We start from the raw sequence: 24,546 nt of genomic DNA, 5'->3' as shown, positions 1-24,546 counted from the left end.
GGCAGGCAGCCCACCAGGGAGAGGTCCCTTCTCACCCCCATCCAGCTGCCCACCCTGCACAGGGAGTGGAGCTTACCTCCCCCTGATCTGTGGTGACCTGCATGAGGCCCCTCCTCACTTTGCCTGAGAATCTGGGAGCCCCCACATTGCTAGCTGTTGGTCTGGGCATCTGGAGGTGGTGTCCACAGAGTGGGGCAAAAGCACCCACTTAACAGATATTTTTAAAACAGTTTTAGATTCACAGAATTATTACAGATGGTGTATATTCCAGTGTGCGCTGCCCAGTCCCCCTGCCCACACTGATGTCACTGCAGTACCTTTGTCACAGCTAATGAGCCAGGACTGAGACATCATTAATAACCAAAGTCTATATTTAGTAGATTGTCTCAGTTTCCCCTGATGGCCTCTCTCTGCCCCAGAACCCCATCAGGATCCCCTGTGATAACTCAATCATCGTGTCCCCTTAGCCCCCCGCCCCCCAACTGAGTCGGTTTCTCCTCTTTCCTATGTGGATGCCCTGGGCTGTTGTGTCCTACAGGATGTCCCCGTCAGGGTTTTCTGGTCTTTCTCATGTTTGCACTGAGGGATGTGCCCTACTCATTTGCCACATCAGGGTTCCTGTGTCCCCATGGCTCCTCATGGCTAACTAACATTGATCCTCATCTCCTGGCTGGGGCACTAATCAGGCTTTTCCACTGGGAAGTCCCCTCCCCTTCCACTGTCCGCTCAGGAGGGGATCTCTGCACACCCACATTTTGCCAGGACCAGTCTTCCTTCTCTGACCCCCAGCCTTGCCCACTGCTCAGGGACCCTTTACCTTCAGAAAGCAGGGCCACCTCTCAGGGTCTCAGGAGCTAGCATCACTCTGACCAGGCTCAGGCAGTACCCATCATGGACCTGCTCAGATGTGGCCCCAGAGGGATTTCAGCCAAGATATCTGGCCACCTCACCTGCACCCAGACCCCATCCTGTCCAGCCTGCTGGAGTCTCTGGCCCTGTCACTTATAGAGACCAGGTTGAAAGACTTACAGCCTGGCTCTCCTTGGCATTGGCCACCAGGCTTGGGCTGGGCCATCTCTGACCACCCCTGACCTGGGAGGGGTAGAGCCCAAGGGAGGTCCAGCCTGAGGGTTGTAGGGCCAGGCTCACCCATAGTTGTCTCCATTTCCCCTGAGACAGCTGTGCTGGTCTGAGTTGCTAGGCTCTTGCATGAGTGGGCTAGACACCCCAGGAGCCTCAAAGTGCACCCCCTTCGGTTCCTGCCTCTGTCCTGGAACTTGGAGCTTTTATTAACCTACCCACGCCACCATCTGTGGTGCCTGAGCAGGTCCTGCCTTCTATGGGGCAGCCGAAGGCCCCGCCTCTTCCTCTGTCCAGGTCATAGTCCTGCCAGCTGGAGGGGGGCAGAGGGGGGGGCTGGATCTTCACTGCCTCCTGCTCCCACCCCCACATGGATCCAGGCTGCTTGCAGCTGGGGGGCAGGCAGGGGTGAGGAATGGCCTGGTTGGTGGTCTGAGCTCTCTCCTTGCACACCATGGGTATGTGTGGCTGGCCCCTATGGCTCCCTGTGTGCACAGATGGCCAGGGCTCTGAAGGGTAGGTAGCAGGAGGCTCATTCAGGGCCCCCTGACTCCTGGTTGGCACCAGGACCGATCTTGTCCAGCAGATGGGTAAGACTGAGCCCTTGCGTCCAGCCATCTCAGGGGAGACTGCTGGGTGGAACCCAGTTCTATCCCCTCCCCACCCATTCCCTTGGAGCTGCCTCTTCCTGGGACTGTATATACACTGGTGTCAGAGTCAGAACTTCTGGGAAGCTGATGAGGTTGCCTGCAGATCCCCCCAACCCCCACCCCCCGGAATAGGAATCTGATTCAGATTGCTGAGAGGGGAGCCAGGAAAATAGGCCTCACAGGGGCATGGGTTAGGCCTGGGCACTGGCTGAGACCCAGACCAGTTAATTGTGGCATCACAGGTGCGTTAGGGTAGGTTCCAGGGTCCCCTTCCTCCCTGGAGTCCATCAAACTGAGCCCTGAGTCCCCCCACACATCAGCCATTCTTCTGTCTTCACCCATGTATCCCAGCACACCTGGCCATAGCTCTTCAGTGCCTCCAATGTGTAAGTGGTGCACAGGGTCTGGGGCTCCAGGAGGGCAGCCCTGCCTGGATCCTCACTGTGGCCTCTACCAAGGCCACTGGCCCTGCCTGCTCGGGAAATGCTCCCACAGACTGACTGAAATGCTTAGGGCCTGATGTCAGTGTGCCTGGCCCTCTATGGCTTCGGCTGAGCAGGCTGGAGGGGAGGTGCGCATCTGGGAGGTGCTTGTAGGGCTTTCTCCTGGTAGTGCTGGCTGAGGGCTGCTCGCCTGCACCCTCCCCAGCTCCTGGTCTTTCCAGGTCCCTGTCTGCAAAACAGATACCCACTGCAGGGAAGTCTGGTTGGGGGCTTGCTCCCTGCCTGTCCAGGACCCCTGAGGGCTGGTCTCCACATGTCCCGATGTCCAGTGCAAGCCAGGCACTTGGTGCCTCTGACTGAGGGATGGGGGTGTGGGGCAGCACGAATGCCTGACATTCCTGTTTTTCTTTAAATTTACATTTATAAACTGTGTGTAAACTCCATGCAGCAGGCTTCTCCCAAAGGTGCAGGGCCCCTTAGTCCTGACAAATCCCTACATTAGTGTCACCCACACAGGAATGGTCCAGAGAAGGCATGAAGCGGGTGTCACCTTCTAGTGTCACTCAGTGGGGTCAGTGCACAGCTCATGGGGTCTGGCTTCTCTCATAAGTGTCGTGTTTTCAGGATTCATCCACGTTGTGGCCAGTGTCAGAGCCTTGTTCCTCTCGTGGCTGAGCAGCATCTGCCCCTTGGCTAACCCCTCCTGCACCTGTCATGGGGCTGCTCTGGCTGTGCCCTCACCCAGCCTGTCTTCCAGGAATCCTCGTACCTCGATGACCTCTCTAACGCCTCCATCTTCTCTTCATCTGTGGACTCCCTCTCGGACATCGCAGATACCCCTGACTTCCTGCCCGCCGACAGCCTCAGCCAGGTGCCCACCATCTGGGACGTGAGCACCGGCCCCTCCGCCCAAGACAAGGTCAGTTCACCCTAAGGCCTCCATGCCAGTAGACAGGTCAGGGCTGTTCAGACGCTGATGAGGCTGTTGGTCCAGGGTCCTCACGTTTCCTGTACAGCCCAGAAAATGCAAGTGTTTGTGGAGGAAGCTCCTATGTTGGGCACCTTGCCCCTCCTTCTGTGTAGGTGCTGTCATAGCCAGGCACCACCCCTCCTGTGCCTCCAGTGGCTCAGTCTCCACGCTCTGCTCTGTGTTGGGCCTGCTAGGGAGATGGGGGTCCCCAGGATATGAGCAAAACATCATTTCTCATGGTTCTTACCCAGGATGGTCCTGCCCCCAGGGAATACTGGGCCATGTCTGGGGACATCTGTTGTTGTCACAACTGGGGGTGCTCCTGGCACCAAGAGGGTGGGGGCCAGGGATGCTGCTCTATCCTCCATAGTACTTGGATCAGCCCCCTACAGAGAATGACTCAGCCCCAATTTCAGCTGTGCTGAGGGGGAAAGATCCTGGGCTTGCTAAACATAAAGTCACATGATGGGATAGAAAGGTGGTGGGAATCCCTCTATAGAGGCCATTTGGGGCTGCGGGCTGGAGGAGTCATTGGCCAGGACAGGTGGCAGGAACAGCTCCTGCAAGGACCCTGTGATGCCCAGCCGGTGTAACATGCTCAGTGGTTGAGTGTCGACCTATGAACCAGGAGGTCACGGTTCAATTCCTGGTCAGGGCACATGCCCAGGTTTCTGGCTAGGTCCCCAGTAGGGGGTGTGCAGGAGGCAGGCAGCCAATCAATGATTCTCATCATTGATGTTTCTATCTTTCTCCCCCTCTCCCTTCCTCTCTGAAATCAATAAAAATGTATTTTATATATATAGTAGAGGCCCGATGCACGAAATCCATGCAAGCGTAGGCTTTTGCAGCCCTGGCTGCTGGGGCCCTCACAGCCTATGGCACTGCCCATGTCCGCCACCACACACCCCCGATTTCCTGGTTTTGCGGAGCCCCCCCTGATCAGTCATCCCCCAGCCAGTGACCTGGGCCTCCCTCTTTGGGGCGATTGTGGAGCCCCCTAGTTGATTGCCCCACTGGCTGGTGGCCTGGGCGATGGTGGGCCCCCTGACCAATCACATCGCACCTGCCTTGGCTGGCCTGGTCCCAGTGCGTGTCATAGCATGGTCGTCTGGACAGTCGTTCTGCTGTTCGGCCATTCGGTCAATTTGCATATTACACTTTTTTTTATTATAAATATATATTTTAAAAAAACAGACCCTATGATAGGAACTAGCCTGATGGACCCCAAGGTCAGTAGTGGGCCCTGTGCGTGGCCAGGTGGGAACCAGGAGATGAGGCCAGCCCAGAGCTGTCACAGGTGAGCAGGGTCCCCAGGTATGCCAGGCCCAGACTCCAGCATATGCCCAGGACCAGGCAGTGGGGGCACCAAGCATGGAGCCTGCAGGGGGACAGGGAGTGCCCAGAGCAGCCCAGGGAGGTCCCTGTCGTTGGCAGCTTTGGTAGACAATTCAGGCCCATCTCTGTCTGGGTGAAAGGGCCCAGCAGGACAGGGGCATTACTCATGCCTTCCAGGGCCCTTGGGTGGCTTCCTGCTCCTGGGAAGAGGGTGTGAGGGCAGCCGAAACCCAACACTCACACCATGCAGCGAGCCAGCCCACCCTCCCGGAACCCTGACTCAGCCTTCTGGGAACCTGGCTGAGGTTGTTTGTTTTGTTAGTTTAAAGAAAAAAAATGGAGAGGGACTTGAGCAAAGGTTTCTAACTTCCCTGAGGACACTTTCACTGATTTTTAGAGAGGTGAGGGGAGAGGGAGTGGGAGAAAGAGAGATAAACATTGATGTGAGAGAGAAACATGGGCCGGCTGTCTCCTGAATGTGCCCCAACCAGGGCCAGGAATCCAACCCACAACCGAAGCACATAGCCTTTCAGTGCACAGGACCACACTCCCACCAACTGAGCCAGGGCATTTTAGTTTCTTAAAAAGAAAATTTTTTTGAGAAACAGCAATCAGGCCGAAACCGGTTTGGCTCAGTGGATAGAGCGTCAGCCTGCGGACTGAAGGGTCCCGGGTTCGATTCCGGTCAAGGGCATGTACCTGGGTTGCGGGCATATCCCCAGTGGGAGATGTGCAGGAGGCAGCTGATCGATTCTTCTCTCTCATCGATGTTTCTAACTCTCTATCTCTCTCCCTTCCTCTCTGTAAAAAATCAATAAAATATATTTAAAAAAAGAAACAGCGATCAGGCTATCAATCCCCAGAAGGAAAGTAGGGGAGGGCGGGGGTAAGGGGAAGAGATCAACCGAAGGACTTGTATACATGTATATAAGCCAAACCAATGGACATGGACAACAGGGGGATGGGAGCATGAGTGTGCGGGGCGGGGGCGAGGGGGGAGGTTGGGGTTAATGGGGGGGATGAGGACACATTTGTAATACCTTAACTAATAATAAAAAAAAAAAGAAAATTTTTGCCCTAGCTGGTTTGGCTCAGTGGATAGAGTGTCGGCCTATGGACTGAAAGGTCCCAGGTTCGATTCCAGTCAAGGGCATGTACCTTGGTTGCAGGCATATCCCCAGTGGGGGGTGTGCAGGAGGCAGCTGATCGATGTTTCTAACTCTCTATTCCTCTCCCTTCCTTTCTGTAAAAAATCAATAAAATATATTTTTTTAAAAAAAGAAAAGAAAATTTTGGCCGTAGCCAGTTTGGCTCAGTGGATAGAGTGTTGGCCTGCAGACAGAAGGGTCCCGAATTCAATTCTGGTCAAGGGCATATGCCTGGGTTGTGGGCTTAATCCCCAGTAAGGGGCATGCAGGAGGCAGCCAATCAATGATTTTCTCTCATTGATGTTTCCGTCTCTCTCCCTCTCCTTTCCTCTAATATATATATATGAAAACTTTGGCCATGTTCTTAGCCTTTGGAAAAAACTGGAATCATAAAATCAAGTTGGTTATCACATTACTGAATCCCCTGGTGACCCTTGTCCCTCTGAGACTGTAAATGACACTCGTGGTCCAGGGCATCCAGCACTCACAGTCATCGGTCTTGAGATGGTGGGGGTCTGTGTGGGGCTGGGGAGGATGGCCCATGTTACTTCCATGAAGCATGTTTTGTAGCCACATAGTAGGTCTTGGCCACCAGAACTAGCTGGCAGGCAGCAGGAAGGAGGCAGACAGCGAGTCCTGGGCAGAGGGCATGAGGATGGCATGGAAAACCTGAGTCTAGGCCAGTGGTCCTATCCAGGTGTTTCCTTGGCATGTCCAGCCTGCAGGCGCATGTCCACTCTCCCCTTCATCTCTCCTCCAGTTGTTCCTGCCCGGTGGGCCATTCACCGGCCTTGAGGACCCTGTGTCCTCCCTCTCCAGCACCCCACTTCTCGTCAGCTACCAGGTGAGCTGGGCCCTTCCCCAACCCTGCCCACCCCTCCTGGGACTAGGGAGGGCCATTCACACTCAGGCACCTACTATGTGTCAGACCCTGGGCTGGCTTAGAAGCAAGGTCTGCCCATTTCACAGGTGGGAAAACTGAGGTCCTGGGAGGTACCATATTGGGGCAGGAGACAGGTGGGCTCTCTCCCCACCACCCCCGTCACTGGTCTGGCTGGTGGACCAGGCCCCTGCCCCTTGGGGGAGGCTGGCCATGCTGGGCGACAGGACTGTCCCCACTATGACGACACCGGCCTTCAGTCTCAGAGTCAGCCAGAGGAGGAGGAGGAGGCGGAGGAGGAGGAGGCAGAGGAGCTGGGCCACACGGAGATCTATGCAGACTATGTGCCATCTAAGTGTGAGTGCACGGCCTCCCCTAGCCCCTGGCATGTGGGAGGAGACCCCTGGAGGACACCCCTAGCAGGCACCACAGGTCTACACAGACCCACTGAGCCTCATGGCTCCTGCAGGGAGGTGCCCAGTTCCAGGGTCCCTGAAGCAGCGAAGGTGGGCCTGTTAGGGGTGGAGGGAGGGGTGGTTCTATAATTGTGGTAATCTGAACCTTGCCTGAAACTGAGAAGGCTCAGAGGTTGCGATGGAAAGTAAGCCCACCTCCTCCCAGCCCAGCATCCCCCCTGCCCAGCCAGAGTGTTATGGGTCTGCCCCCTTCTCCTTTGTGCAAAACTCTGATGGGCCCCCTTCCCCCACCCTGCTCTGCTGGCCCCCATCCCGGTCCCTCCCACATCCTGGTCCAGCCCAGCTAAGACCCTGACCACACCCTTCCAGCCAAGGTCGGGAAGCAGCATCCAGACCGTGTTGTGGAGACCAGCACACTGTCCAGCGTCCCACCACCAGACATCACCTACACCCTTGCCCTGCCTACCTCGGACAGCGGGGTCCTGTCTGCCTTGCAACTGGAGGCCATCACCTATGCCTGCCAGGTGACTCCAGAGTCTCCCACCGACCCATCCCTAGTTGGATGGTGTCAATGCCCCACCTGACTCTGTACCCCATGGGGGGTTTTTGGTGCCTACCCAATCCATCCCATAGGGCGGGGGTGTCTTGGTGCCCACCTGACTCCGTCCTGTGGGGGGGGTCCTGATCATTGCCCCACACACCTACAGCAACACGAGGTCCTGCTCCCCAGTGGGCAGCGTGCAGGCTTCCTCATCGGCGATGGTGCTGGAGTGGGCAAAGGGCGCACTGTGGCTGGCATCATCCTTGAGAACTACCTTCGGGGCCGCAAGAAGTCCCTGTGGTAAGTGTCCCCCCTGTACATGGGGTGGACGGGACCAGGGGGTGTGGGGGATAGCTGACACCCACCAGCCTGCACCCTCCAGGTTCAGCGTCTCCAACGATCTGAAGTACGATGCTGAGCGTGACCTGCGTGACATCAATGCCCCTGACATTTCGGTGCACGCGCTGAGCAAGGTGGGTGGGTGGCCCTCTCCCCCATCTCCTGGCGAGGGGTGGGTCCTGGTGACCTTGCAAACGTGCCTATACCCACCCCTCTCCCCAGATCAAGTACGGTGACAACACTACCTCAGAGGGTGTCCTGTTCGCTACCTACTCCGCCCTGATTGGGGAGAGCCAGGCTGGTGGGCAGCATCGCACTCGAATCAGGCAGATCCTAGAATGGTGTGGGGCGGCCTTTGATGGCGTGGTATCCTAGCCCACTGAGGGGTGGGAAGGAAGGAGGGGGCAGAGGGGCACCGGAGGGTGGGAGGGGGTTGGAGGGAACAGGTACAGTAGAGGAGGGGGCAAGGTGGGCACCAAGGGGGGGAGGAGGAGGGGACTGGAGTGGTCAAAGGAGGGGGAGGAATGAGGGTGGGACTGGGCTGGAGGGGGCAGGGCCTAGGGGCGAGGAGGGTGGGGGTAAGGGGAGGGAGGTGTGGCTGCAGGGGTAGGGTTTAGGGTAGGGGCCTGTGAGTAGGAGGAGCAGGGTTGAGGGAGGCGCTGGAGGGGCTCCGGGAGTCCTGGAGGCCAGGGCGTGAAGCTGGTGGGGGAGGAATTCCTGTGAGAGGACCCTGTGCCTGGGAGACTCGTCCCCAGGGGAGGCTCCCTCTCAGTGACCTCTGCTGTCTGCCCCTCACCATCTGGCTGGGCCCCCTGGTTCCAGCCCACAGGACTGTGACCACAGGCTCTGGGTGGTGTTTGGTAGTGGGAAGGTGCCACCTGGGCAGGCGTGTGGAGTGCGGACCTCTTCCTCCTGTCCCCACCCCAAGATTTGGGGGTCTGTAACTTTCCCTCCTTCGCTCTCAAAACTTGGATACTCAGATAACTTCATCTTCCACTCCTACCGACTAGAAGAGCAAAGAATAGGAAAGTGGCAGCAAGAGCACAGACAGTTTAACATGTCTTCGTTAACTTTTGCAAACCCCAGCCCCCAGGTTCACCCCGTAAGTGGGGCACCAGGTGGGAGGCCCTCAGTTCTGGGGATTTGTGCAAACCACCCCCCCACCCCTCCCCAAACTCCCCTGTACTCACAGGATCTGCCCCTGGCATGGAGGCTGCTTCCCATGTCCCTTCTGTGCAGCCCTGGGCTGGCTTGGTGCTATGGGCATCCTGTGGGTGCTCATCCTCCATCGTGCCACCTTCCCAGGTTGTCCTCTGTGTGCCATCTCATGTTGCTGTTCTCCCCACCTTAGCCGGGGCAGGTTTGCTTGTCACTGTGCAGCATGCTGCTCTGTTCTGTCCTTGCTCAGCCATTTCCCTGTCACAGGGGCATTCTGGGGGTTTCCAGCTTCTGTGTTATATGCAGCCCTGTGTGAGCCCCATCACCCCTTCTCATTGTGTCTTGGGTCATTCAGAAGGGGGGTGACCAGCTCTGGTGCTCCTGGTCCCAGTCAGAGATAAGAAGGGAGACGTGGGCCCTGTGTGTCCTTTCTGGTCACGTGGGCAAGTGTATGGATTTACTGGTTAAGTAATGCAGAACAGCTGGGTGCCCAAAGAAGAAACAAGGTTATTGGTGCGTCCTGGGCACCCAGATGACACCTTGCACAGCCTGGGGGAGAGGATAGTGTAAAAAAATGTGTTCGACCCCAGGGGCTGCATGCTTAGCCCCAAACTCACCTTTTCATTTGGATTTCACAAATCCTCTGTCCCCCCTTTACATGCACTTCACGTGTACATGTGCACCTGTGTAAACCTTGTTTTTAAAATAGGCTCAGTATAGGCATACTTGTCTGTAACTTTTGGTTTTCAAATTGTAAGTGAAAGTTTAGAAAGTTACAGAGGCAGGAGAAGTGAGCCAGCTGGGCTGCATAGGCTCAAGAAAGAGGTTTCAGAAGCAAAAGAAGGGCCCTTGTAGCTTAGGAGAGGGAAGGGCAAAGGTAATGTGCTGGGGGCTGGGGGAGGGTGGAGAAGAGGGAGGTGGGACAGGTGAGGGCATGCTCCTGAGAGGGAGAGGGCCTGCCTGTAACTTTTTCCCCCTTAAAATATTAAGAACTTTCTACATCGTATGATAATTTGTTTCTTCAATATATATTTTTTAATATATTTTTATTGATTTCAGAGAGGGAGGGAGAGGGAGGGAGAGAGATAGAAACATCATCGATTAGAGGGAATCATGGATCGACTGCCTCCTGCACACCCCCTAGTGGGGATTGAGCCTGTGACCCAGGCATATGCCCTTGATCGGAATTGAACCCAGGACCCTTCAGTCCGCAGGCTGACACTATCCACTGAGCCCAACCAGCCAGGGCTGTTTCTTCAATATATTTTTTTTAAATGGGATTAGTGTAGATTTGTGAGAAGTCATAGAGACCCCAGCTTCTGGTGGGAAGTCATGGCCCCCCTCTCTTTTCCAGAGGCTCCTGTGATTGGTGCCCGTATGTGTCAGTGTCATCTGTAAGCTCTTCAAAAGGCTGTCACACTCATTTCCGTCAGTAGTTGTGTAGGGGCCAAGAGGCTGCTTCTCACTTATTCTGGTGGCTTCACATACTCCAAGGCCCCCATCTGTGGTCAGACACACATATACCCCGGGCACCTTGCGGAGCTCCCTGAACCAGGAGGGGGCAGGCTGGGATGATCACCTTCCAGAACAGCCCTTAACTCGCACCTACCAACGATCGTGTTTGATGAGTGCCACAAAGCCAAGAATGCCAGCTCCACCAAGATGGGCAAGGCCGTGCTGGACCTACAGAACAAGCTGCCCCTGGCCAGGGTGGTCTATGCCAGTGCCACAGGTGAGGGGGCAGCTGCCAGGGGCAAGGAGGAAGCCTGATCACGTACACACTCAGTGCTGTCTGGCCTGGTGTAGCCATAGTGGGGGTATCACAAGTGCCATCCACACATTGACCTCGAAGCCTGGCCCAAAGGTGGAGCTCACTCTCCCTGGGCCAGTGGTAACTTCCACATCTTCGTGGATGCCAGCCCCTATCAGGGACTCCCCTCTGCCAACTGGCTCCAGCTCCTTGGCTGTGGGTGCTTTCTTGGGACCTTCAGGTCCCTGTACCTGGTCCCTGGGTCATTTCCGGTGCCATGTCCCTTATCCCCCCCAAACCTTGCTGGGTTGGAGGAGCTGATGGTGACTCCCACCTCCAACTCCCCAGGCGCCTCTGAACCCCGAAACATGATCTACATGAGCCGTCTGGGCATCTGGGGTGAGGGTACACCTTTCCGGACCTTTGAGGACTTTCTGCACGCCATTGAGAAGAGGTGAGTGCCCCTCCCTGCCTGTGTCAGGGGCAGCTAAGAGGCCCACAAGGGGACTCATCACATGCAGAGGCCTGGCATCAGTGTGCTCAGTCCACATCCGGGCCCACACTCCTCCAGCAACCAGAGTGAACTTAAAACACAAATCCTGCCCTTTCTCTGTCTACACTTTCCATCGTTCTGGGACAGGGGTGGGCAAACTTTTTGACTCGAGGGCCACAATGGGTTCTTAAACTGGACCGGAGGGCCGGAACAAAAGCATGGATGGAGTGTTTGTGTGAACTAATACATGTTAATACTGCTGCTGGCGAAGGAGCGGAGGGGAGAGCAAGAGAACCCTCCGCTCTTTCGGCTCCGCGGGCTGGATAGAAGAGCCGAACAGGCCGGATCCGGCCCGCGGGCCGTAGTTTGCCCACGGCTGTTCTAGGAGAAAGGGCCCCTCCCTGCTTTTCCCCCCGCAAACCCTCCCCCCCCAACCCCTCCTCAGCCCAGGAGGGTCAGGAAGATGGGAGCAAAGGGCCTTTGCACCTGCTGTCTGCATTCCCTCTGTGCACCTGTCCCTTCCTTGCCCTCCAGGGCTCAGCTCCAGATGTCAGCCCTTCCACAGAACAGCTCCACCACTTGATGGGACTCAGCATGTGGTCAGGCAGGTCCCTGCCAATGCTCAGGCAACCTTGTCTCCATCCACAGGGGCGTGGGTGCCATGGAGATCGTGGCCATGGACATGAAGGTCAGTGGCATGTACATTGCTCGCCAGCTCAGCTTCAGTGGTGTTACTTTTCGAATTGAGGAGATCCCGCTGGACCCGACCTTCGAGCGGGTCTATAACCGTGCAGCCCTATTGGTGAGCAGTGTGCCCAGGGGTCTCTAACTGCATAGACACACATTCATTTCCTCTTGGAATTACATCCCTGTCACCTTCAGCATCTGTCTTTAAAAACACTACAGTGATTTGTCAGGTTACAGAAAGGAGGAAGCAGCCAGCCCTCCTGTCAAGGTCTGTGGCTGGAGCCTAGCGACTCAGTTCTGTTCAAGGCGGGGATTCTTATGTGACTGTGGTGATGTGGGCATGCAGCTGGGCCTCACCAACCTCCCCATGATGTCATGAGTACTTTCTAAGCTGTTTCCAGTGTCCACATCTCTGTACACTGTGGCCTGGCCCTCATCTTCACCATCTTCTCCATGTGTGGAGGGTTCCTGTGTCCTCACTGTCAGAACACACCTACATGAGACAACCCTGAACACTGGCTCTGCCTGTGCTGTATCCTTACCTCCAACCAAGACAGGGTCTCCCCCTCAGCACTGCTGACATCAGAACCAGGTCATCCTATGTGGGCGTCCGTCCTGGGTGCTGAGCAGCATGACTGGCTCCCACCCACTTGATGCCAGGAGAACCCCAGCTCCCAGTCATGACAACTACAGATGTCGCAGACATGGCCCAGTGTCTCCTGGGAGCAGGATCTCTGATAACTGCCGCAAGAGTCACCGCAGATGCCCTTTCCCTTTGTGAAATCATGGCCCACAGGCGGAACCACATGTTTTGTTTTTTTAACATTTCTGACTGTTCAGGTATCGGCAGAGCCTTTGTGTTGCTCTGCACACAAGCCTCCCCCACCCTGGCCCCACATTCCAGCAGGGTGGGGCCTAGGGGACAGTCGGACAGTAGTGAGTTGGGCCGCGTGTGGTGTGTCGTTGCAGTGGGCCGAGGCCCTGAGCGTGTTCCAGCAGGCAGCTGACTGGATTGGCCTGGAGTCCCGCAAGTCCCTGTGGGGTCAGTTCTGGTCGGCCCACCAGCGCTTCTTCAAGTATCTGTGCATTGCCGCCAAGGTGCGCCGGCTGGTGGAGCTGGCCCGGGAGGAACTGGCCCAGGACAAGGTGAGTGGGCGGCAGTGGTAGCTGGGCCTCATGGCTGCACCCCAGATGCCTACACTGGTGCCTGAGGGAGTGAGTTGGTGGGACAGGCACCAATATCCATCTCACAATTGCAGACAAGCCCTAATGTAGCTGGACTGAGTCCAGGAGAACAAAGGTGAGCTGAGGTCCGAAAGGTTCTGGTCCCACCTGACCCCAGCTCCCTGCAGCAGCGGGCAGGAGTGGCCTTGCCCTGGGCTCTCCATGTCCAGAACGGGCAGGTCCCCAGAAGAAACAAGACATAGTAATGAGGGAGTTTGGAGAGCTGAGGTCAGATGTTAGCTTCAATGCAGAGTTCCTTCATGGGTCTGGGTGTGTGAGGCCCTGGCAGCCAACGGCACCCAAAGGGAGAAAGGAAGGAAGGAGAAACTGAGGCAGGCTGGGTTTCTGACTTCAGGGGCTTCCCTCTGGCCCCCTGGGGCCATGCTCCAGAGCTATGGGTGGGGGTTCCAAGTGGGCTCACCCCCACCTCATCCCCCACAGTGCGTGGTCATTGGGCTGCAGTCCACAGGCGAGGCACGGACGCGGGAGGTGCTGGATGAAAGAGATGGGCAGCTTGACTGCTTCGTCTCAGCCGCCGAGTGAGTGATGCAAGCGGGGGTGGGCAGGGTGGCCACACCAGGGAATCCCTCACTCTGTGGCTCGCTGGGCCTCCCCACCAGTGACCTGTGGCCTGGCCCTGCCCCATGACTTCACTTGCTGATCCCTGTCCTTACACCTCAGGCGCAGCTTAGCTTTAAAGCCACAAGGGTTAACTGTGGTGACTTGGGGATCAGAGGGTGGAGGGTACCAAGATTTCAGAATGAAGCTTCTAGGAGCCTGTCCCCCCATGTGGGGATAGTGCTGTTTTAAGAAGGACTCCTCAAAATTTAGGGAGTGGCCTTCAGGGTCCCCAAAACCCCAAGCCTCTCTTCCCAGCCCATGGGAAGCATGGGTTTCAATGTGCCGCCCCCCCTCATTCTGGCTTATCCCCATGGCCCAGCATTGCCTCCTTTCTCCAGGAGCCCCCAGCCCCACATACCCAGCCCACCTACCCTGATCTTGGGAGTTACCAGATGTGTCCACCCCCTTGTCCCTCAGAGGTAGTCAGCTCCACCCAGACCCCCAGCCCTACACCCAGTCCATCGCAGCAAAACTGCCCCTTGAGACTCTGCCCCACTGTCCTCTGGACCTAATCGCACTCGGCGGACAGGACAGCTTGCTCTTCTTCGTAGTGAGAATAAACTCTGCTTCTCACTTTCAGGGGCGTCTTCCTGTCACTAATTCAGAAGCACTTTCCTTCAACCAAAAGAAAGCGAGACAGAGGGGCCGGCAGTAAGAGAAAACGTAAGCACCCACCTGCCTGCAGCTTTGGCTTGTGGCCCTCCTGGGCCTCCCTCCCATCTTTCCTGCTGCCTCTCTCCAGCCCCTCCTTTCTGAGCATCATCCCAGGTCAGCTGGTCACTCTTGCTGCTCCCTCTGTTGCACAGGGTGCCCTTCCCCAGCATCCGCCTGCAAAGGTGGGCTAGGGAGGCGTGAACTCACAGGCATCCTGGAAGGAGGGCATCCAGGGGGCAGTAAGAAGGGTGCCCCGACCGCAGGTTCCCAAGACGAACTGGTGGGGGCAACTTCTGGCCACACTGCCTGCTCATGTGTTGCCATGTGCTGGACCCCAGGCCAGACCCCCACAGGATGGAGAAGCAGGGCTGGGCCAAGGTGACCCCTGGCTCCTCCCCTTCAGGGCGGCCGAGGGGCCGTGGGGCCAAGGCGTGCAGGCCAACATATGAGGCAGCAGGTGTGATCCGAATCAGCGACGACAGCAGTACCGAGTCGGATGCTGGCCTGGACAGTGACTTCCACTCCTCCCCCGAATCCCTGGTGGACGATGACGTGGTCATCGTGGATGCCATTGGGCTTCCTGCCGACGACCGCGGTGAGGCCTGTGACCCACATTTCCCTTCTTTACTTATGGGGAATAGGTTCAGAGAAGGGAAGTCAGCACCCCACAGCTGGTCAGCAACGAAGCTGTGTTCATACAGTCGGGTTAGGGAGAATGTCGGGGCCCCCCACCTACCCTGTACCTGGCTGTCCCCAAGGCTGGCGGGGACCACTCTTGAGTAGGCTGAGTCCTGTGAGTGGGGTTGTGGGCAGGTCACCTAGCCAGTCCCTCCTGACTCTGTGGCCCCACAGGCCCTCTGTGCCCCCCACAGCGGGACCCCCATGGCCCCGGCATCCTAGAGCAGGTGGAGCGGCTGAAGCAGGACCTGCTAGCCAAGGTGCTAGTGCTGGGCCGGGAACTGCCAGTCAACACCCTGGATGAGCTCATCGACCAACTAGGGGGCCCTGAGCATGTGGCGGAGGTGAGCTCTGGGGCCCCCCCACCCAAACTGAGGCTTTGGTGCCCCCTGGTGGCCACTCCAGGTCCCTGCCAACACTGTGAGATGGGGGACAACTGCAGGGTCCAGCATGGGGCAGGGGGGCAGAAAGTGCCTATCTCCCATGACGCCTTGTGTGCCCCTGGGCCTGCCGGTTCTGGGTGCAGCCCTCAGGCCCCAGGCTGGACCCCCATCCCCAGTTTTCCCTGCAAGTCCTTCCTTCCCACCCAACTCTGCTCTTTCCTGGGCTGTGCCTCTGGTGCCACCTCATATCCTTTGTAGCCCCAGGTTGTTGGTCTCAGGGCAGAGACCTTGTTCTGACCCCTCCCCTCACACACAGCCTGTTCCTTGCCCTTGTCCCTGCCCTGCCACAGATGACCGGTAGGAAGGGCCGTGTGGTGTCCAGGTCTGACGGGACTGTTGCCTTCGAGTCTCGGGCAGAGCAGGGCCTCTCCATCGACCATGTGAACCTCAGGGAAAAGGAGCGCTTCATGAAAGGGGAAAAGGTGAGGGGGCACGGGGGCAGGGTACCCCTGTGTGCCAGTGCACATGGGCAGGGAGGAAAAGCTTAAGAGAGGCCCCGGACAGGGGAGGCGCAGGGGTCTTGAGTCCTAAGGGGCTACCTCTGGACCACTAACCACCCCATCCCTGTTATGGCTGTGTGCATGCGAGTGTGCATGTGTGCCTGAGTCGGGGGGCTGGGAGGGGACACAGAGCTCCTGGCTGTCCTGCCTTTGGTCCGGGTGGAAGCCGCCCGAGGAAACAGGGAAAGTGGGCATCGGTGGGGCAGCCACTTGCTTCAGGAGTGACCCAGGGATGGTCCACACTCCATTCTAAGCCCATGTGGCCAACCCCTGCCCCCAGATGGAAGGTACCTCAACTTGCTGTGTGGGTCACCCTAAATACATCAGGGTGACCCAGGGCATAGGTACATGGGAAAGTAAGAGAAAGCCACCAACCAGACCCGTATGCATTCCCCCAGCTCGTGGCCATCATCTCAGAGGCCTCCAGTTCTGGAGTCTCCCTCCAAGCTGACCGTCGGGTCCAGAACCAGCGGCGCCGGGTCCACATGACACTTGAGCTGCCCTGGAGTGCAGACCGTGCCATCCAGCAGTTTGGTGAGCCCTGCCCCTCCCCAGGATACCCGGCTCTTCCCTGTCCCTGCCCTAAGCCTGCCCTAGCCTTGGTCCTGCCCCACTGGGGCAGCCCCTGAGAGCCCCCTCTGTCTCCAGGCCGAACCCATCGATCCAACCAGGTCTCTGCACCAGAATACATCTTCCTCATCTCAGAGCTGGCTGGGGAGCGCAGGTTCGCCTCCATTGTCGCCAAGCGACTAGAGAGCCTGGTGAGTGGTTGAGCTGGACCAGGATGAGCTAGGCGAGAGCTGGTCAGGGGGGCTGTTGAGGGAGCTCCCTGAGGAGGGGAGTGGAGAAGGGTGTGACAGTTCCCCATCCCTGGCAGGGGGCTCTGACACACGGGGATCGCCGCGCCACTGAATCCCGAGACCTGAGCAAGTACAACTTTGAGAACAAGGTACCAGGGCGGTTGGGTGCTTGGAGAGGAGGGGTTTCTGGATACCCAAGTCCAACCTCTGATCTGGCCTCTCTGCTCAGTATGGTGCCCGGGCTCTCAGCTGCGTCCTCAACACCATCCTGAGCCAGATGGAGAACAAGGTGCCCCTGCCCCAGGGCTACCCAGGAGGGGACGCTGCCTTCTTCCGGGGTGAGCTGGGGATGTGGCACATGGGGGGTGTCACTGAGGACTAGTGCGGGGCACTGGGATTGCTAGACTGAATTTGTGTCCAGATAACCCTCTGACACATACCAAAGGGACACTAGTGGCAGAGGGACCTGGGGCGGGCTTGGGGCAAGAGGCACGTGTGAAAGCCCTCCCTTTCTGCAGACATGAAGCAGGGCCTGCTATCGGTTGGCATCGGTGGGCGGGAGTCCAGGACCGGCTGCCTAGATGTGGAGAAGGGTGAGTCCCCCTCACCTTCCAGTGGGCTGGGTAGGGAGTGGGTGGAGTTGACGCAGCCTGAGGCCCTCCTGCCCCCGCAGACTGCTCCATCACCAAGTTCCTCAACCGCATTCTGGGACTGGAGGTGCACAAGCAGAACGCACTGTTCCAGTACTTCTCTGACACCTTCGACCACCTCATTGAGGTCGACAAGAAGGAGGGGAAATATGACATGGGCATCCTGGGTGAGTGCCACCAAGGGAGAGGGAAGGGCCTAAAGGAACCGACAGCCAGCACCCACACACCAGGCCCTCACCAAGAACACCAAGGGCCAAGGGAGCCTCGTACCAATAAAGCTTTTATTCATAAATTTTACAGAGAGCATAGACCCCTACTTTACTTAACTGCCCCCAGGACAGCTGTGTGGAGAGGGTTCTGAGGGGTTCATTGTCTGTTGGGCCAGGCTTACTCTGCTGGGGAACCTCTCCCTCTGCGGGGCACCTGAGAACTTGGGGTTGATGGCCCCCCCCCCCCCCCAAAGCCCAGAACTAGAGCCAGCTGAGCAGCACCAGGCACCTGCCCTCCGGGTGGCACCCATCTCACCTGGTGTCCTCTCCCCAGACCTGGCTCCGGGCATTGAGGAGATCTACGAGGAGAGCCAGCAGGTGTTTCTGGCCCCCGGCCACCCGCAGGACGGGCAGGTGATCTTCTACAAGGTGAGCAGACACCGGCCTCCCCTGACCCTGGCCTCATGCCCCCACCCCCATCCTTAACACCCACATGCCGTGGCAGATCACTGTGGACCGTGGCCTGAAGTGGGAGGAGGCATACACCAGATCACTGGAGCTGACAGGCCCCCATGATGGCTTCTATCTCTCCTACAAGGTGGGCAGACCTGGGGGCAGAACCCCAGGCTTAGGGAAATGGGGACAGTGCTGGAAGCAGGGTACAGCAGAGGGGGAGGGTCCAGCTTCCAGCCTCCTCCCCTCCAGCACACCCACCATGGGAACCCCCACCTGGGTTGTGTCCCTGTCTGCCCCAACCTCACAAGACCCCCTGCCCAGGCTCGTGGCAACAAACCGAGCTGCCTCCTGGCTGAGCAGAATCGCAGCAATCTCTTCACCGTGTACAAGCCCAACATCGGCCGGCAGAGTCAGCTGGAGACCTTCGACAGCCTGTGCCGGAAGTTCTACCGGGTAGGGATGGGGGCGGGGAGGAGGCAGGCAGAGAGGCCCCCAGGATGCTCATGTCCCTGGGCTTATGTATCCCTATTATGTGACCCTTCCCTGCTGGGGCTTCTGCAGCCCCAGGCCTGCCCTCTCTGCCCAGCCCAGCTGGCCACCAGGAGAGGGCTGCCAAATTTGAGATGAGCTGGCCTGGGGCACTGCAGGCTTCAGTTTCCCCAATTGTGCACTAGAAGTGTGGACGGGTCTCTCATTCAGGGTCTCACATGACTGTGTTCCCCTAGGTGACGGCGGAGGAGGCCAGGGAGCTCTGGGAGAGTAACTACACCTTGTCACTGAAGCACTGCAGCCACACTTCGTGGTGAGGGCCCAGGTTGGACTGAGTGGGTGGGGGCACACTGCATTAGACAGTCCTGCTCCATTTCTCTGGGCAGCTCTACTAGGGATGGTCCCACACACCACACAGGGTACGGGGCCCTTTGGGCATCTGGGGCATCTCAGGACCCCCAAGAGGTGGCACAGAGATGAGCTGAGCTAGAATGGGGGAGGAGCCTGCAGGTCATCATGGGTAGGTGTGGGGCACTGAGTGTCTGAGCCGCCCTGCCTGCCTGCCACGCAGGAACCGGCAATGCCGGCTGGTGCAGGAAGGCAAGGACTGTGTGCAGGGCCTGAGGCTGCGGCACCACTACATGCTGTGCGGGGCACTGTTGCGCGTGTGGGGCCGCATCGCTGCTGTCATGGCTGATGTCACCAGCAGCAGCTACCTGCAGATTGTTCGCCTCAAGACCAAGGACAAGAAGAAGCAAGTTGGTGAGTGGGTGGGTGTGCCAGTGGAAAGGGGGTTATGGGGATTGGTGGGCTCTGCACCCGAGGCCCTGACCTGCCACCCCATACACCCTGCAGGCATCAAGATCCCTGAGGGCTGCGTGTCCCGTGTGCTACAGGAGCTACAACACATGGACGCAGACGTGAAGCGCAAGAGAGCGCATGGCCAGGGCTTCCCTGTGCCATCAACTGCCCTGTGCCCACTTGCACTGCCCTGTGGTCCTGGAGAGGTCCTGGACCTCACATACAGCCCACCAGCCCAGGTCTTCCCACCGCCCTCACCCTTCACCTTTCCACTGCCCCAGGACCCTGCGCCCACTCTGCTACTGGGTACCCCTGATGCCTCAGCTGACCCTGCTACCCTCGTGCACCAGGGCTGCGACATCAACTTCAAGGAGGTGCTAGAGGACATGCTGCGTTCCCTCAATGCTGTGCCGCCCCCAGAGCCCCCTGGCCCCCTGGGTGGCGGTGCAGGGGTGCCAGGGGGTGGGGGGGGCCCCGAGCGGCAGAGCGTCATCCAGTTCAGCCCCCCTTTTCCCAATTCTTAGGCCTGGGCTGTGCCCCCAGCCAGGTGTTCTTTCTGGATGAAACTTATCTGTAATACACCAGGTCTATACAGATAAGGTCTTGTACCAAAGTGGGTGGTGAGCAGGGCTCGGTCCCCCTGCCAACTACTGAAAGGAAGGGGGGCTAGGGTGCCCCTCATCCAGCTAAGCAAGGCCTCCACTGTAGTGCCTTCCTGGTCGGTGCCTGGGCAGATCGAGATGCTGCCACTCTGCCCAGGGCGGCAGCAGGTGTGTATGTCCCACTCAGGGCTCAGGCAGGGCCTGGGGGTGGAGCTGCCCTCTTTGTGCCTCTCCTATCCTGCCCTCCAGCCCACCTTTTCAGGCCTAGAAATGCCAGAACCCCTGAAATACACAAAACTGGGTGGCCCCTAGAGCTGGAAACTCAGGAAACCCCCAGTTCTCAGGGCCTTGTCTCTGGGAGGTTGTGTGAGGCAGACCCCCCATTAATATATGCAATTCCCCCTCTACCTGCTCTCTGCTCCCTAAATTATTGCCCAGCTGCCTCTTCCAGACCTCAGAATCTGCCTGTGGAGCTGGAGGGAGGGGTGGGCGGCCCCTGGTTTCTATGTGTATTTATAATTCAGTGTATATATGTAAAAATATCTTTTTTAAAATATATGTGCCTTTTCACTACTTCCTAGACTGTCTGCTCCTCTGGCCCGCAAGGGCGGGAAGGAGGGAAGGTGGGGGTGGTGGGGGGTGCCTGATCCCACTTTGGGCAATGAGGTCAGGGATGGCTACCATCTGCAGGGCATAGGGGAATGTGTGTGAAACTGGCCCACTCTTTGCCCAGACACCCCTCCCATTGCTTTCAGTCACAAGGGCTCATCCCACTCACTGGCCTTATGGCTGAGGGCCAGGCAGGAGAAATACATCCACCCACTGGGGGCATTGCCCACTGTGTTCCTGGCACCAGCATAAGTCAGCTGCCTCTGGACCGGCTGAGCCAGGCTCGTGATGTCTTGGAACAGACCCTGCCTCCTGCCCACTAGAGATATGAAGCCCATCTGGGACCCTCATGGTGGTGAGGCTCCCTCCCCTCTGTGTGCAGGGCTTTGGCCTCAGTTTTCTCCCAGGGTTTCCTTCCAAGCAGGCAGGGCAGCCCAGAGACAGGAGAGCTCAGGAGCTGGGGTCCGGTCTTGAAGGCAGGAATGGATACCAGGCCCCTCCTTAGAGCTGTGGGGAGCACATCAAGCCTCTGGTCCAGGGGCAGGGGACTGCCCCCAGCCAAGAAGGTGGCAGAACCCACCTCCTCCTGCAGGTACCCACTCCCTACTTCGGGCTTTCCCTGAGGCTACCAGAAGATGGGGGCCCACTTTCCAGCAATACCACTCCCCAACAGCTGGCCTCAAATTATTCCCCGTCCTCTTAGGGAAGACTGTGGACTACTCCGCCCCGATTACACCAAATGAGGACCACGCGCAGGCTTGGGTGCCCTGCCTGGTTCAGGGTCCATACAATGAGGCCAGTCGATTGAGCAGGCCCTGCCTAGCATGGCTCTGAGCCAGGAGCAGCTCTCGGATGCTGGGCTCCAAGTGCCTGCCTCCCTCACCCTCCCACCTTGGCCCACTTGGGAAGACCACTGCCCTGGGCAGGTCCCGAAAAGAGGCCTCAAATCATGGCTCAGGGCCAGGAATAGCACCAGTTAAGAATTATCAGCTCTGCCAGTGCCTAAGGGGTGGGGCTGTCAATATTAGAATCAGGGCTGCAGGGTGAATTGCAGGCATCTGAACCTCAAGGGAACTCCACCCCCATGACCTCCCAGGGAGGCAGAAGCACCCAGCAAGCCAATTTGTATGTTTTATTCCCACAAGGCAGCCAGGGGTGGGGGTGCAGAGCTGCGAGCCAGGCCGGGCCGAGGGGCCTTCCTCCGGCAGAGGTGCACGCCGGGTTCTCGGGTCTGCCCCACCAGCAGGCTGGTTTTTAGACAGACTGTCATGAGTGCCGGGTGGAAGGCTCCGAGGGGCGCAGGCGGTGGGCTCAGATGTGGGGGTGCACACTTGTGGAGCTAAAGGTAGCAGGGCAGGTCCTTCTCTATGACCTGTGGGAGAGGCAGGGTCAGAACATCTCTTCCCAAGGCACCACCCCAGCAGGCTCCCTGGAAAGGCACCTACCTGGGGCTCTTCCATGGGACCATACCTCTTCACCACACAACCATTCTTGTCAATGAGGAACTGCCGAGACATGGGGTGTTAGCAGAAGAGTCCACTGGGGGGCCCCTGCAAGAGGACTGAGGGCAAGCAAGCAGCCCACCTGCTGCCCCATTAGGGCCAGGCCTAGGGCCTCTTGGGATGGGGGCACTGAGCTGGCCTTGGACACAGTCCTGGCCTATTCTATCCCCCAAAACCCTTCCTTACCTTGGTGAAGTTCCATTTGATGGCACTAAAAAAAAAGAAAGAATTCATGAGGAAACCCCATGGCAACTACAGCGCCCCCCTCAGCCCCTAGGGAGCCATTCTGCCCTGCCCTCTCCTCCCCCCCACTTACTTTCCCAGGATGCCCCTCCCCTTGGGCTGGGCTTTCATCCACTTCCACAGAGGGTGGGCATCATCTCCGTTCACACAGATCTTGCTATACATATCGAATTTGACATTATAGCCGGCAGCGAACTCTTTGATCTCGGCATTAGTCCCTGGCTCCTGTGGCAAGCAAAGGAAGGTACTGGGGTCAATGTGTGTGGGGAGGGGAGCGTGTACCCCATTTTAGTCCTCCCTTCCACGGGCAGACCTTCTCCCCACGCCCGCACAACAGGGACACTGGGGCCACGCACCTGCCTCCCGAACTGGTTGCAAGGGAAAGCCAGGATCCGTAAACCGCACTCAGCATATCGGGCGTGCAGGTCGACAAGCTGAGTGTAGTTTACGTCTGTTTTGCCTCATTGCGAGGCCACGTTGGTGACGATGCACACGAAGCCCCTGGAGGTGGGATGGGGTGGTCAGAGTTGCTGACCCTCCCTCTGCCTCCCCCACCAGGCAGGTAGGTACCCACCGGTACTTGTCCAGGTTAACCATGCGCCCGTCGATGTCCTTGGCTGAGAACTCGTGCATTGACTGAGCACAGCGCCAGTCGTCACGGGAGGCGCACTGCAAGACACAGACACGGGAGCGGCTGAGCGGATGGGGGACCTCGAGGCCCGAAGACCCCGGCCCACTCGTCCAGCCATGTCCCCACCGCAGGAGATCCCAAATGGATCCCTGCTGAGACAGACGGGGCGGGGGGGACCTCAAAGATGCATGCAACCTTCGCGGGGCACATTTAACTGCAGACATCGAGGCCCAGGGAGGATTGGGGATCCCACCAGGTGCCCCAGCGGGCGGGGGACACCGCCAGCGTGTGTGGAGGCCCCCGCGCGCACCGGATCCTGATACTCGGCATAACAGCCACTCTTCCAGGCCGCGGGCTGTGCCTGCCTCCCACACTCGGGACAAAGCTCCTTCCGCTGGGGGCGCGTCCTCCTGCGACCGTAAGCTGGAGCCTTCCGCCGCCCGAGGGCGCGGCGCCGCCGCCGCCTGCCCGGCAACCGGCGCCGCTGCCTGCAGCGACCCGGGGAGCCGGCGGCTGCGCGGCCCATGCCAACCTTTCGGACGCTCCAGTGCCCACCAAGTGCGGCATCCGGGGGACAAAGGGCCGGTAGCCAGGACTCCCGGCCGCCCATCTGTGACGCCACCGCTCAGTGTCCCAGGGCGTACAGGGCGGGGGAGGGGCGGTGACGCCCCGAGGCGCATGACCCCGGATTAACCAGCCCAAGGGGCTCCCCCACTCTCCGGGCCCCAGTCTGGGGGCCAGTGGCCGAGAGGCCCCCAGCTGTCCCGACGCAGCAGCCCCTGCACGGCCCGAGGGTCCCGACCGCTCAACCCTTCACATCTAGCCAAGACCCCCAGCCATGACCCTGTCTGTACCCCAGCCCGCGCGCTACCCACAGTCCCGACGGCCGCCCGCCTGCGTCCGGCCAGCGAGTTCCCACCCAAGGTCACCATGGCCCTGCGCGCCACGGTGAAGGCCGCGCGCCCGCCCCAACGGCCCGCCGACCCGGCCGCCGGCACCGCACTCACCATGGTGCTGGCCACACCGGGCACGGCAAGAGCACCACACAGAAGCGCTGGCTTCAGCAGGCGGCACAGGCGGCTGAAGCTCATCTCGGCGGCGGGGGCACCCCGGAGGCAGCAGCTCCTCCCCTCGCCGAGCCGACCAATGGACGCGCGCCGGCGCGCCTGGCCTCCCATCCTGCAGCCACGCCCACCAGCGCCCTCATTGGTCAGCCGCTAGGGCGCTGTGACGCGTGACAGCGACAGCCATTGGGAGGCTGGGATGAGGGGTATGTGGGGGCGGGGCCTGAGCGGGCTGCGGTTTTGTTGTTGTCTGTGACTGCGCATGCTCGCTGGCGGGTGGGCGGCCGCCTCCACGCAGGCGGCTCGTTGGTGGCCCGTTAACAGTTACCCGGTAGTTGACCACGGCGCCGCGGGGTGCCACACCACTTGAGGAACTACTGGAAACCCGAAGGGAGGGGTTTTGAACTTGCAGAAAAATCGCTCCAGCTCATTTGAAACTGGGGGTTTTGTTTTTAATGTCAATAAAACCAAACTGGGGTC

General features: G+C 58.7%; 2 protein-coding genes across 12 annotated transcripts in view; one reads left to right on the top strand and one right to left on the bottom strand.

The window, feature by feature from the left end:
* Positions 1 to 20,590, top strand: part of SBNO2 (strawberry notch homolog 2) — a 54,971-nt gene extending 34,381 nt beyond the window's left edge. For 4 of the 11 annotated variants that reach the window (XM_036315663.1, XM_036315657.1, XM_036315659.1 and 1 more), the window contains 26 exons: positions 2,931 to 3,092; positions 6,345 to 6,470; positions 6,767 to 6,863; positions 7,292 to 7,446; positions 7,630 to 7,763; positions 7,846 to 7,936; positions 8,025 to 8,167; positions 10,574 to 10,692; positions 11,059 to 11,164; positions 11,852 to 12,005; positions 12,860 to 13,036; positions 13,556 to 13,653; positions 14,316 to 14,398; positions 14,793 to 14,984; positions 15,242 to 15,411; positions 15,801 to 15,932; positions 16,409 to 16,544; positions 16,659 to 16,771; positions 16,888 to 16,959; positions 17,040 to 17,148; positions 17,329 to 17,403; positions 17,484 to 17,627; positions 18,004 to 18,098; positions 18,175 to 18,578; positions 19,186 to 19,376; positions 19,470 to 20,590. In XM_036315663.1, coding sequence (XP_036171556.1) covers positions 2,931 to 3,092; positions 6,345 to 6,470; positions 6,767 to 6,863; positions 7,292 to 7,446; positions 7,630 to 7,763; positions 7,846 to 7,936; positions 8,025 to 8,167; positions 10,574 to 10,692; positions 11,059 to 11,164; positions 11,852 to 12,005; positions 12,860 to 13,036; positions 13,556 to 13,653; positions 14,316 to 14,398; positions 14,793 to 14,984; positions 15,242 to 15,411; positions 15,801 to 15,932; positions 16,409 to 16,544; positions 16,659 to 16,771; positions 16,888 to 16,959; positions 17,040 to 17,148; positions 17,329 to 17,403; positions 17,484 to 17,627; positions 18,004 to 18,098; positions 18,175 to 18,578; positions 19,186 to 19,376; positions 19,470 to 19,939 — 3,948 coding nt within the window. In that variant the 3' untranslated portion in view covers positions 19,940 to 20,590. Of the gene's footprint in view, positions 1 to 2,930; positions 3,093 to 6,344; positions 6,471 to 6,766; positions 6,864 to 7,291; positions 7,447 to 7,629; positions 7,764 to 7,845; positions 7,937 to 8,024; positions 8,168 to 10,573; positions 10,693 to 11,058; positions 11,165 to 11,851; positions 12,006 to 12,859; positions 13,037 to 13,555; positions 13,654 to 14,315; positions 14,399 to 14,792; positions 14,985 to 15,241; positions 15,412 to 15,800; positions 15,933 to 16,408; positions 16,545 to 16,658; positions 16,772 to 16,887; positions 16,960 to 17,039; positions 17,149 to 17,328; positions 17,404 to 17,483; positions 17,628 to 18,003; positions 18,099 to 18,174; positions 18,579 to 18,850; positions 18,928 to 19,185; positions 19,377 to 19,469 lie in introns of all 11 variants that reach the window. The other 7 variants (XM_036315662.1, XM_036315667.1, XM_036315660.1 and 4 more) reach the window with 5 other exon arrangements.
* A 1,154-nt stretch (positions 20,591 to 21,744) lies between these two features.
* On the bottom strand, positions 21,745 to 24,163 carry GPX4 (glutathione peroxidase 4). The gene is made up of 7 exons (XM_036315669.1): positions 24,010 to 24,163; positions 22,946 to 23,040; positions 22,728 to 22,872; positions 22,445 to 22,596; positions 22,315 to 22,339; positions 22,072 to 22,131; positions 21,745 to 21,998 (listed from the first exon to the last, which is right to left on the bottom strand). Exons 1-7 carry the CDS (start codon positions 24,091 to 24,093, stop codon positions 21,966 to 21,968), a joined length of 594 nt encoding a protein of 197 aa, XP_036171562.1. The 5' UTR covers positions 24,094 to 24,163; the 3' UTR covers positions 21,745 to 21,965.
* Between the last annotated feature and the right edge of the window lie 383 nt (positions 24,164 to 24,546).

This window comes from Myotis myotis, unplaced genomic scaffold (assembly GCF_014108235.1).
Source record: "Myotis myotis isolate mMyoMyo1 unplaced genomic scaffold, mMyoMyo1.p scaffold_m19_p_6, whole genome shotgun sequence".
Classification (NCBI taxonomy): Eukaryota; Metazoa; Chordata; class Mammalia; order Chiroptera; family Vespertilionidae; genus Myotis; species Myotis myotis.
Note: the sequence above shows the minus strand (reverse complement) of the source record. Positions and strands in the feature narration are given on the sequence as shown.